Source organism: Cryptomeria japonica, chromosome 5 (genome assembly GCF_030272615.1).
Source record: "Cryptomeria japonica chromosome 5, Sugi_1.0, whole genome shotgun sequence".
Lineage (NCBI taxonomy): Eukaryota > Viridiplantae > Streptophyta > Pinopsida > Cupressales > Cupressaceae > Cryptomeria > Cryptomeria japonica.
The window spans coordinates 933,283-945,890 of NC_081409.1; the positions used below are offsets into that span (position 1 = coordinate 933,283).

General features: G+C 36.1%; 1 protein-coding gene across 1 annotated transcript; it reads left to right on the forward strand.

The window, feature by feature from the left end:
* The first annotated feature begins 6,564 nt into the window (after positions 1–6,564).
* On the forward strand, positions 6,565–9,646 carry LOC131073129 (7-deoxyloganetin glucosyltransferase). The gene is made up of 2 exons (XM_058009514.2): positions 6,565–7,428; positions 8,657–9,646. The coding sequence occupies exons 1-2, from the start codon at positions 6,939–6,941 to the stop codon at positions 9,568–9,570; spliced, it is 1,404 nt and encodes a 467-aa protein (XP_057865497.1). The 5' UTR covers positions 6,565–6,938; the 3' UTR covers positions 9,571–9,646.
* Positions 9,647–12,608: the final 2,962 nt, after the last annotated feature.

The following is a 12,608-nucleotide window of genomic DNA, read 5'->3' on the forward strand; positions in this document are numbered from 1 at the left end:
AGATTGAGGAGGTTGTGAAAAGTACTACCTTGTGGAGCAAAATGGAGGACTTCAGGATAGATGTCCTGGTTGAGAATAAGGTAATTCCCACAAGGAAGAAGTACATTCAAATCTTGTCTTTATTGTCTCATAAACAAGAGACAATGAAGTTAATGATTGTAGAGCTGGACCAGGAGAAGAAAGAAGGTGACGAAGAGGTTGACCTTATTTTTTCTAAAGTTGGTGATCTCCCTTGCTATTTATATGATAGCGATCAAAATCTCGTCACTGCTGAAGTTGTCACAAGAATTCCTTTCTTTGATGGATCAATGCACAGAACAAGATTTCTCTCTTGATACATTTGATAAACTGTTAGAAATTCAAGTCAGCTTTGAAGTCCTCGCATCCATGTACTCAGGTCAACTTGATCCATTATATCAAGTTGCTTTTATTAACTTGCTATATCAAAATTCATGTAAGAACTACTCAGGTCATCTTAAATCATTATGTCAAGTTGCTTGTATTTTCTTACAACATTTTAAATCTCAATGATGAAAATAAAGCACTATGGATCGCCATTTCATCTCATCTATTATAGGGCATTCCATTGCATATCGCCCATCGATTTACTCATTCATTATTCATATGTATAGTTTTGTGTGCAAGTGTGAACAAAATTAATGTGAACAATTATGTGAAAATTGAGTTGGTCTTGGATACAATTACGACAGAGTACCCCGATACATCATCAAGTGCATCATGCAAAGTCTAAACAACCTTGCATTCCTCTATCATGATCATATCGTCATCATTACATTTAGTTGCATTTCATATCATTTAGTTGCATACAATTACATATAGTTCATTATCATTTATTGACATTAGTCTTATTATATCATTTCATCATTGCATAAATCATGACATTTAGATTCATCCATATAATAATTTGTCCTTGATTGTGTTATCCATTAATATGCATTCATTTAGTGTCAGTTACCAATCATCATCATTTATCATCATTTATCATCATTTATCGTTGCATACATCTCTTTATCTATCCATTAGTTAAGTGAATTCATTTACCCATTTAGTATATTTTCATACTCATTCAATGCATTTCATTTTAGGATTCATTACAAACATGCATTCATTCTACTTTTTAAATTGCATTAAGGTGCAGTTATTCATAAGTTGCATTATCATTTCACTTCATCATATTTTCTGACGTTTAGAATCATCAACAAAATCATTGGCCTTAACATTGGTTCATACATTATCCATATGCATTTATTTAGAAATCATCATTTAAACATTTGTACTTTACATTTGTTTATCCATATTACATTCATTTAACAAACCATCTAGATGCATTTACATATATACATCATTCATTTACCGCATAAAATCCTAAAATCATAAAATCATTATCTCATTGTCTCATCAAAATCCAAACAAAGTACCATCATAATTGTAGGATTTTGTCAAGATCAAGGGCACAATGAAAAGCATAAAAGAGACAATAGAATGACAAGAACAAACTGTATTCTCATCAATATACAAATGATCAACTGGATTAACCAATACAATGAATAGAGGCCTGCTTATATAGGCAAGGCCATATGGATTTATGAGCACACAAATATGACATGTGGCTCAATGAGAAACAAGGGTAGGTAAGAAATACTAAGGGTAGGTAGGAGAAATAATATAATATTCCACAAGAGGTGGATGACCCACCAAATGTGGAGTGTAATAGCAAAATAAGACCACAAAAGGTGGAATTTCTCCTACAAGCTCTATCCCTAAGTGCACACTTCCCTAAGTGTCTCAAATCCAAACTACGAAGAGATGCATTATCCTAAGTTAACTTAAGTAAGTGTAATAATATCCTAAATGAATATTTATTTACACCAACACCCCCCCTTAAGTGCAACTTAGGGGAATGAAGACTCAAGTCAACAATGCAAGATGGGTCCCGGCTACTAGGCCATGATAGGTACCCATGTACAATATGCAAATGCAAGCAAAACTATGCAATGCAATCTCTCACAAACGGAGAAAGGGAGAAAACCTAGTGGGAAAAAACTCCCCCGCAAAAGAGAGATGAATGTACAAAAGACTCTCAAAGAAGAAAGACAAAACCTCAAAGAGGAAAAAGTCCCCCCCATAAGAGAGGAAGGAGAAGTCAGCTAACCCCCCCGAATGACACATCCCGCACCCCCAAGAGTGCTCGCAACTGCTAGAACTTACTCTCGGTGAAAGGCTTGGTGAATATGTCAGCAACCTACTCTGCTGTAGGACAATACTGCAAATAACTTACTCTCAGTGAAAGGTTTGGTGAATATGTCAGCAACCTGCTCTGTTGTAGGACAATACTGCAAATCAATGACCTACTCCTGGATGAGCTCTCGGATATAGTGCATATGAATCTTGATGTGTTTGGTCCGCTGGTGCTGGACCAGGTTCTTCGAGATTGCAGTAGCATTCTGATTGTTGCAATGTAGAACTGTCGGCCATGGAGTGGTGAAACCAAACTCTGTGAGAATCTGCTGGAGCCAAATGGTCTCAGTCACTGCATTTACAGTGCCTCCATACTCAGCCTCAGTCGAAGAGAGAGCAATAGCATGTTGCTTCTTGCTCTGCCAACAAATGGGGCCAGAACCAAGGTGAAAATTGTAACCAAAAGTAGACTTACGATCAACTAGATCGCTAGCCCAATCGGAGTTTGTGTACCCAACCAAGCGAAGTCCTGTGCCTGCTGCATAGTGAATCCCATAGTGATGTGTACCCTGGATGTAATGAAGGATGCGTTTGGCAGCTTTCCAATGAAGCTCATGTGGATCCTGCAGGAAGCGAGAAACCATGCCAACTGCAAATGAAATATCAGGGCATGTATGAGTCAAGTAGATGAGACTACCCACAAGCTGACGATACAAAGTGGCATCAACTGGTGGAGAAGAACAATGAGCCTCAAGCTTGACTCCTGAAAGAAAGGGAGTCGGGGCAAGCTTACAATCAGCCATATGAAAGCGTGCAAGTAGATCAAGAGCATACTTGGGCTACGATAGTGTAATCTCAGAAGGTGACTGTGAAATCTCTATCCCGAGAAAGTAGTGCAAAAGACCCAAGTCAGTCATAGCAAATATGTCATGCAAAGCAGATTTGACCCTGCTAATGATAGATGAAGTACTCCCTGTAATGATCAAGTCATCAACATAGAGCACAAGTATCAAGTGAGAGTCATCCTATCGCAAAATGTAGACATTCGAATCGGAATGACACCTGGTGAACCCTGTGGAGAGAAGAAAGGAATCCATCTTGGCATACCAAGCCCTGGGGGCCTGCTTAAGGCCATAGAGAAATTTCCTTAGTCTACAAACCAAGGAAATATCCTGGATGAAACCCTGTGGCTACTCCATATAAATCTCCTCATCAAGATCACCATGAAGAAAATCACTCTTCACATCCATCTGATGTACAGCCCAACCATGAGCTGCAGCAATAGCAAGTGTCAAACGAATGGAGTTCATCTTCGCTACGAGGGCAAAGGTCTCAGTATAGTCAACACCTACAACCTGCGAGAAACCCTTTGCAACAAGCTGAGCCTTATACTTATCCACACTACCATCTACTGCAAACTTGGTCTGATAGATCCACTTACATCGAACCATCTTTCTCCCCTTAGGGAGATGGACTAAATCCCATGTGTTGTTCCTCATCAAGGAACTATACTCTTCCTCCATAGCTTGGACCCACTCAGGAACCCCTGATGCTTCCCTAAATGTCTGTGGATCGGAAGTGGTAGCAATGAATGCATGTGGAAGATCTTGATGTTGTGATCGATTTCTCTGTGTATCTGAAGGATCCCCAACAAGAGAACCCACAAACTCAAGTGTCTGTCGAGCCCAATGAGGTCTAGGTGGAGGTGGAGAATGAGGCTTCTCAACTGCAAGTGGACCCTGCGGAGGTGGAACCCTGCGAGTCGGAGTTGAGGGAGTCTCATCATCTGAATCACTAACATCACTATCCACAATGGAGGAAGATGGAGGAGGTAGAGAGGCTAAGCTAGGAGAGCTTTCCTCAAAGTGAACACTCCTCTCAATGAATACCTCATGTGTCTCTGGATCCATCAATCTGTATGCCTTAACATCCTCAGGATATCCAACAAATACGCAAGGTTGACTCTGAGGTTCCAATGCCTTGCATTTCTGTGGAGGTATGCGAGCCCATGCTGGACACCCAAAGACTCTGAAATGTCTCACAATCAGTTTCCTACCAGCCCAAGCTTCAAAATGAGTAATACCTTGCAAAGCTTTGTGAGGAACCCGATTCTGGATGTGTGTGGCATACAGTTTCCTACCAGCCCAAACTTTGTCCTAAACTGCCAACCAAGCAAAGGCCCCAGTTTTGGGAAGACAAGCCAAATGCCAAAACAACTTATAAGGCCAAGAAGATAAATATTTAGCAACCATAAGAGAGTTGTAACCATCTTTAACAATGTACTTACTAGAAATATTCTTTGTCCAAATATGTTCATCCTTAGAATCAGAAAGAAATACAATTCTATCCCCCAAAATCTTTTCAAAATCTAATTTCATGCTTTAATCAACATCTAAGAAATCAGTCGACTTCCATCTAGCTAGCTTAAGGGGTCCACTAGTCACAATTTCAAAATAATCTGCTACAAAAACACCCCAAAGGGAGGAAAGAACAGTGATCAGAGGAGACAAATCCCTAATATTCACCAAAGGTGTTTGTCCATTCCATACTTCATTCCAGAATCTGACCTTTTTACCATTATGAACAATCCATGAGAGATGAGGCAAAATAACTGATCTACATTTACAAAGGAAATTCCAAATAGAAGAACCCGAAGGCAAATTTGAGACTTTAAAAATGTACTCTCCCAGTCCATTATTTAAATATTTGGCAAACATAATCTGTGCCCATAAGGAGCTAGGCTTGTCATATAATTTCCAAACCAACTTAGCACCTAAGGCTAAATTCTGATTCTCTAGACTCTGAATTCCTGTTCCCCCAAGTTCCTTAGGCAAACATACCTTATCCCATGCAACTAAAGGGAGTTTCTTCTTGCCATCTTTATTATTGTTCCAAAGAAAATCTCTAAGAGTATCCTGTAAACTAACAATGGCTTCTTTTGGAGACTTCAAAACAGACATGAGATATATGGGAACAACATTCAAAACAGACTTGATGAGAACAATTTTACCTGCCAAAGTTAACCATCTATGATTCCATGAGAGAATTCTTTTAGAAATGACCGAAATAATGTTATCCCAAAAACCAATCTTATCATGTTTAACAAAGAAAGGAATCCCAAGGTAAGTACATGGAAGATTTCCAGTCTCAAATCTGCAAAAGGATTGCAACCTATGCTGAACCAGTTGTGATTTATTAAGGAAAAAAATCTTTGATTTATCACCATTCACTTTCTGACCAGAAAATGATGCATAATTTTGTATTATTCCTTCAATCACTTTTGCCTCAACTAACAAAGCATGTCCAAATAATAGAGTATCATTTGCAAAGAGACAACGAGAAATACTTTGGGGAATATTCTGAATCCTTATACCTTTCCAAAGCCCCCCAACTTTAGTTTTGGATTCTTTAAAAGAAACCTTGTTGTCTAAGTATTCTTTGGATGGTGACTATATCTTTTGTGGTATTCAAATAGAAAACATTTGATTAGATCTTTTTTTTTTTTTGGATGTAGGCATAAATCATCCAATAAGGTTAGTAGAGTTGGTAAATTGTGCTCCACTCTTTTGAGTTTATTCAAATTTAGTATTGGTAATTCATCTCATTGTAACCCAAGAGCTACATGCATAGGTAGATTTGAACACGACAATATTAGTTTAGTTCACTTATTTTTTCTATTGCTATAAGGATGGTATTAATAATCAAAAGGACACTTGGGATCTCTTTGTAGAACTTGAGAAAGCTTGTGAACTTGAGCGCAAACTCGACTTGTATTGGGACAAAAACCTTACCCAACTTTGATTTCAAGCCTTCCCAACAAAACTCGATAACTAAGAAATTAAATAATATTAATCATAATAAAATAATAATACTTTTATATATATATATATATATATATATCAATTGAATTATTTTATATATAAAGGGACCCACACTAGGAGTCGCTGGTTTAACCAAGTTGAATATTAGACAAGGTTTGAACATGCGTCAATCATCCGTTCCTTTCAATGGCTTGACCAGCTGGTCTACACCTTGAGGTCATAATAATATTATATTTTTATACTTTTAGTAAACAAAGCCTAAATATATGTATTTTTATTTTTTAATAGTTAAATGCTATCCACTATTCAATGGTGGGGGGCAAGATATTGATGAGGCTAGTTGTGTGATGTTGTACTATACTGTATGTTCCTTTGGAGCTTTTTGAGTCTTATGATTTGATGTGTTCATTGACAGCTGGTTGACTGTGGTTGTGTATCATTTTTTTCAGAACGAGATTTGATAAAATGGGGTTCGTAGTACAAAAAGGCGTCCCTTAAAATAACAGAAAAATAAAATGAAGAAAATCGACAGTTCTGACCTACACGTTCTTCTCAAATGATTAATGCATTCTGCATAATGAGTAGGACGATCATGTGGGGTGTAGAACGGTAGGTGTGGAAAGAAAGTCTAGGTTTTATCATTTTCTTCGACAATCGTATTTTTTCCAGTTCAGACAACGCATTTGTATCTGAGATTGCTACTTTATCAGTGCATTAAATATTGTGATTATGATGCGCATAAAATATGTAGGGTAGAATAGGAATGGGGCTTAACCTGTCAATTTTTTATGAGCATCTTTCTTCCTAACAGTCTTCATCCTTGTGACTTTGATTCATGCATTATTAAATCTCTCTTTACTCGCCCACTCGGATACATAGATTTTCATTAACAGTTGAGGTTCAGTACTGCTCATAAACATGGCCATGACAAACAGACCTCATGCTCTAATGTTGGCCTTTCCCACTCAGGGCCATATTAAGCCCATGATGCAATTTGCCAAAATTGTGTCTGCCCGGGGATTTCATGTCACTTTTGTTAACACTGAAAACATGCATGAGAAAATGTTGAAATCTGGATCGATCCAGTCCATGGGTGGGATTAATTTCGAAACTATTCCAGATGGCCTTCCTCCTCAGCACGGTCGTACCAGCCAGATTGATGAGCTCTGTAAATCCATCACAAATAATTGCTCTCCACATTTCGAAAAGGTGATAGATAAGTTGAATAACTCAGCAGATGTCCCTCCATTGAGCTGCATTGTCTACAATGGAGTTATGAGTTGGGCTCAAAAATCGGCCAAGCGATTGGGAATTCCCGGAGTATCATTCTGGACAGCCAGTGCTTGTGGCTTCAACATTTACATCTCAATGCCTCTTCTTGTGGAGAAGGGATATATTCCTCTCAAAGGTATGTTTCTTCCACCTTCTTTTCCAAAGGCCTTGATTTGGAGTCCTGGCAGGATTTGTTTTGTTGCCTTCCCCCTGTATGATAGCCTTTCTCAATTCTTAGAAGAAAATAAAGAAAGCATAGATAATTAGAGGAACCCTTTACAGTTTATATGGTCGAAGTTTAGTTAGATAACTACACAGATATGTGTTGGAAGTTGAAGTCCAACGGATTCTTCCTTTGTTTGCCGCCAAAACTCTTGGCTATTCATATTCTCTTTGCAAGTTTTTTAAGAGCTGATTGTAATTCATTTGTAAAAGGTTAATTGCTGGAGCTGATTGCAGCTTTGTATATGTAAACCAGATTGGTGATTAATAGATTGATTCTCCTGCTTCAAGTGTGGATGTAGGCAATTGCCGAACCACGATAAATCTGTGTGTCTCATTGTTTGTGTTGTGTATTGTTAATTTTGTTTATCTGTTGTTTTTCAATTCGATTTTTCATCCTTAATTTTCTCACTTTGTATAAATAGATGTATGAGGAGAACGGCTTGTGCGGGTATGGAGATAAAAATAAGCGTTCTAAATATAGAGTTGGAATATTAATTTGTACCACTTGTATGGAAAGAATTGCATTTAAGGATATGTTTTGCTAAAAATATAATTTGAATTGAAAAAATAGCTATAGTTGTACATGAATATACATGTTTGTTTTTCTATTTTTAGCTGTCATTCATGTGCCAAAGACATCTATTATTGAGATAGAATTGTAATGTTTTCTTTGACTCTGATCATTAGATCACTTTCACAATTCAGAAGCTTGTAATCCCAATTTGAATGAATATAAAGTTTTATTTGCTTTGTGAAACAATTCTGTGGTTATTGATATCAGAGCTATTTATTTTCTTCAAGACAGACTGCCATAAAACTCAATAAAAGAGTCCAATCCAAATCCTTTCCCATTACTTTATGTGGACCATCGTTCCAATCTGAAATATTCAGTCATTTTTGTTATTGCACCCTCATTTCCTTTCATTTAATCTCATAAACAATCCCCAATGTAATTTTTAGTTTCTGACTTTGTTCAGACATACACTTTACATATCATTTATAATATGGACCAGAGTCTTCAATCTGAAATCTTTGTGATTAAGAGTCAAGGATTGAAAGGTATCCATTCTGCACAATTTACATTTATTTTGTTTTAATCCACATGACTAACAAAAACACATATATCATTTGTGAGACAGATAAAAGCTATCTCACTAATGGGTATCTAGAAGATGAGATCAGTTGCATTCCTGGGATGCCCACATTGCGTATAAAAGATGTGCCAAGTTTCTGCCATGATCCTACTAATTACATGTATGAGTTTGTAGAAACCCAATGCCAGGCAGCTCTCTTGGCCGATTTCATGGTAGTTAATACATTTGATGAGATAGAGGGCTCAATAATAGACACACTTCGGGCCAGGATTCCTGTGTATAGCATAGGCCCTGTTTTACTTTCTGTAGCAGAAGAAACAGATGGATTGTCTGCAAGTATATTTACTGAAGAAACAAGCTGTGTAAAATGGCTCGATAGTCAAGAACCTCATTCGGTTATTTTTGTGTGCTTTGGAACCATGGCAGTTATCTCTGAAAGGGAGCTTGTAGAGTTTGCATGGGGTCTAGAGGCCAGCATGCAACCATTTCTATGGGCTATTCGTGCAGATCTTGTTCGTGGGGCTTCCGCTGTGTTACCTGTAGAGTTAATGGAGAAAGTGAAGGGAAGAGGTCTTTTTGTAAGCTGGGCACCTCAGGTAGAAGTGCTCTCACATCCTTCTGTGGGAGGTTTCTTAACTCACAATGGATGGAACTCCACTTTAGAAAGCATTTGTGCGGGTGTACCCATGATTTGTTGGCCATTCTATGCAGAACAACAGATCAATAGGACTTATGTGAGCCAGGTTTGGAAAATCGGGATTTCGATGAATGACTATGTGACAAGAGGAGTGATGGAAGAAATGGTGAGGAAACTGATGAAAGGGAAGGAAGGGGAAGAAATGAGGAGGAGGAGTGCTGAGTTGAGAGATTCTTCCATTAAAGCGGTCAAGAAAGGAGGATCTTCTTACAATAATTTGGAGAAGATTTTAGAGGCGATGGAAGGAAGAAAGGATATATGATTGATCTAATTTATTTTAGATTGCTTGGACATTTTTATGATTATGTATTAATTTGTGTTTGATAGTTTACAATTTAGATAGTTTTCAATTACTGGTAAATATTTATAGTTATTTTAATGAGTAAAAAGAAATTGTTTTACAAAATTAATATATGATTAATCTAATTTATCCTAGATTGATTGGACATTCTTGTGGTTATATATTATTATTTATTAGTTTAATAATTTGTGATTGATAGCTTACAATTTAGATAGTTTTCAATTATTGGTAAATATTTATAGTTATCATAATACATAAAATGAAATTGTTTTATAAAATTAATTCTAATATAAATATAATTTTTTGTATTTATTTGTGTTATATGTAAACGTAATTTTTATTATTATTTTATATAAATTTAATCTTACTTATTAGAATAATATCAAAGCAGATATTTTTAAAATAAAAGGAATAAGTTTTTTTCAAAATATGAGAATTTTATATGTTCAGTAATTTGTATGTATTATTTCAGTATAGCCATTCCCATGGATTTTTTGGATGACATTATCTACTATTACCTATACCTATATTAATGACATGTGCTTTTGTCACATGGTCTTGTACTAGATACCTATATGATGTTCAGCGATACTTGTTATTGTTATTTTCACATATACATACACATATGTAGACTTGATATGTGTAGTGCTTTCACTATTATTACTTTCATTTAAATGTTATGCTAGTTGGGTTAATATTATGATTATGAATTATTGGAAGTAAATAAATAATTAAATCTCATTTAATTATGTATTGTTGAGTTATTAATGGAAATGAGAAAGGGGGCCAATAGCACCCAAAGTCAAAAATCAAAATAGAAACAAAACCAATTACAAAGACAGCACAACATGACAACCAACCAAACAACAGATTGAAGCCAAACATATTACATCTTCTCTTGTTATACAGTCCAAAACTAGAGGTCTTTATCAGATTAGTGGTTCTTATACATATTACTCAAATTAAATGATTTTATCAATTTAGAAGAAACAACTGTTTACGAACACAATCGAATTCTTCTTCATTACTTTGCAGCACTCTTTCTTTTGACCTCTGTGTGTGTGTCAAATGTGAGATAGAATTCTCTCTTTTAAGTTCTGTTCTAATATTTAGTTTGACTGGCACTACAAATGGAGCTTATCTCCTTCAAAAATATTATTACATTTTCCTGTTCATTTAGAAATCAATTACATATAATTTTCCATAAGCATACAAATTTCTCCCGTTAGAAAGCATTAATAATTTATTCTTATTAATTTGCCAATAACCCTCTTACCTCTGCGCACTTCCTCTTTTATGCTCTGTAAACTGCAATCAAAATCTTTGTCTTCCTGTTTGTATTCCTTTCTCCTCTCACATACTCTCTTGCCTGTAATCTATGTACATCTTCACTTGTTTAACCCCATGCAAGAGTTCTTAATTATTTGAATCTTCATACTATGAGCTGTCCTCTCTTTTAGCGCACAGCTTTCTACCTCTCTTTTAGCGCACAGCTTTCTTCCTCTCTTCTATGTTATGTATCTTCTCTCACAAAACTATTACCTTCACCCACGGCCAAGTTGTTCTTTGTAGTTTCTCTACCATCTGCACACTTTATGTTTAGCGCTATCACTTCCATTATAAACCATCTCGGCTTCCTTAATTTGCAACCTTCTTTCCAAATTCTGTCGGCCCTTTGCGCTTCCTCTTCATAATATTCGATGGACCCTCATTATACTTTAATGGTAGCTTCTTGTCTTTTGTCTCTTCAATTCATAAAAATGTTTTTTTTAATTTTTTACCCCCAAAGGACCATAATAGGATGGTTTATATGTTTATGTAATGTCCACCAGATTGACTCACAAAACGGAGCTGAGTAGTAGAACTTGTGACTGCAGCATTATTATTATTTTGGGTGATGCAAATTTGTTGGTGGTCTGGCTGCTCCTGCATGAGACTTGTAAGAAGTTTGTAAGCATAGGCTCACAAAACGGAGCTGAGTAGTAGAACTACTCTTTCAAGTTGCGAACAACTTGCAGCATGCTCCCAGACTGTTCAGCACATCCAAATCTAGCCTTTACTCACTCTGCCTATCATGGGATTCAACTCACCGTACATGGAAAGTCATAGATTCGGCATCTTTTTGTTGTACACGATCTTTGTAGTTTCTTCAAAATTTTCATAATAATCTGGTTTAAACCTAATTGAATCTTTACTCTTCAAACTTTAATAACAGCTATGATTGCTTAAAAATCTCTGTATAACTTCAAAAAATTTCTTTGATTTATATAGAACTAACATGGCAGATAGAATTATAACTATTAATATTATTTTTCTTTCTCTTCTACATTCTTGTAGATTGTAACTGTTAATGCAGAATAAAAAATAAACAAAAGACATATAATCAAAGACACAAACACCAGATTTATTGTGGTTCACCATAAAGGCTACATCCACTTTGAAGCAGGAAAAAATCCTTTATTAATCTCTAGTTTTTATAATATATGCAAAAGCAGTTCTCTCCATAAATAAGTAGACATAATTGTCTTATCCAAAATACGAATGCCCAAGAGATAATTGGAGGGACACCATGACGACCATTGGACTTCATATATCCAAAAAATCTTCCACTTGAAGTCCAACGATTACTACAACATATCAGAGACTTTCTCCAACTTTGCTCCTAATGTCACATCTTGACAATGTCGAGAGAAGCTCGACAAAACTCAAACTTCTCCCTCAAAACAATCTTTGTCGATTCATCAACTAGATTCAAATTACTATCAATCTTCTCTACTTGCAACATGCACTTTTCAAGCACACTTTGGATAAAATGAAACTACACATCAATATGTTTGGTACAATTATGAAATGCAACTTGCTTTGCCAAGTGAATAGTGATACTACAATAAAAAAATAAAATTGAACCATGTTGTTGGCAGTAAATTCATCAAAAAATCACTGCAATCATATAATTTCTTTTGCTCTTTTGGCGAGAGCAATGTATTCAGCCTTTGTAG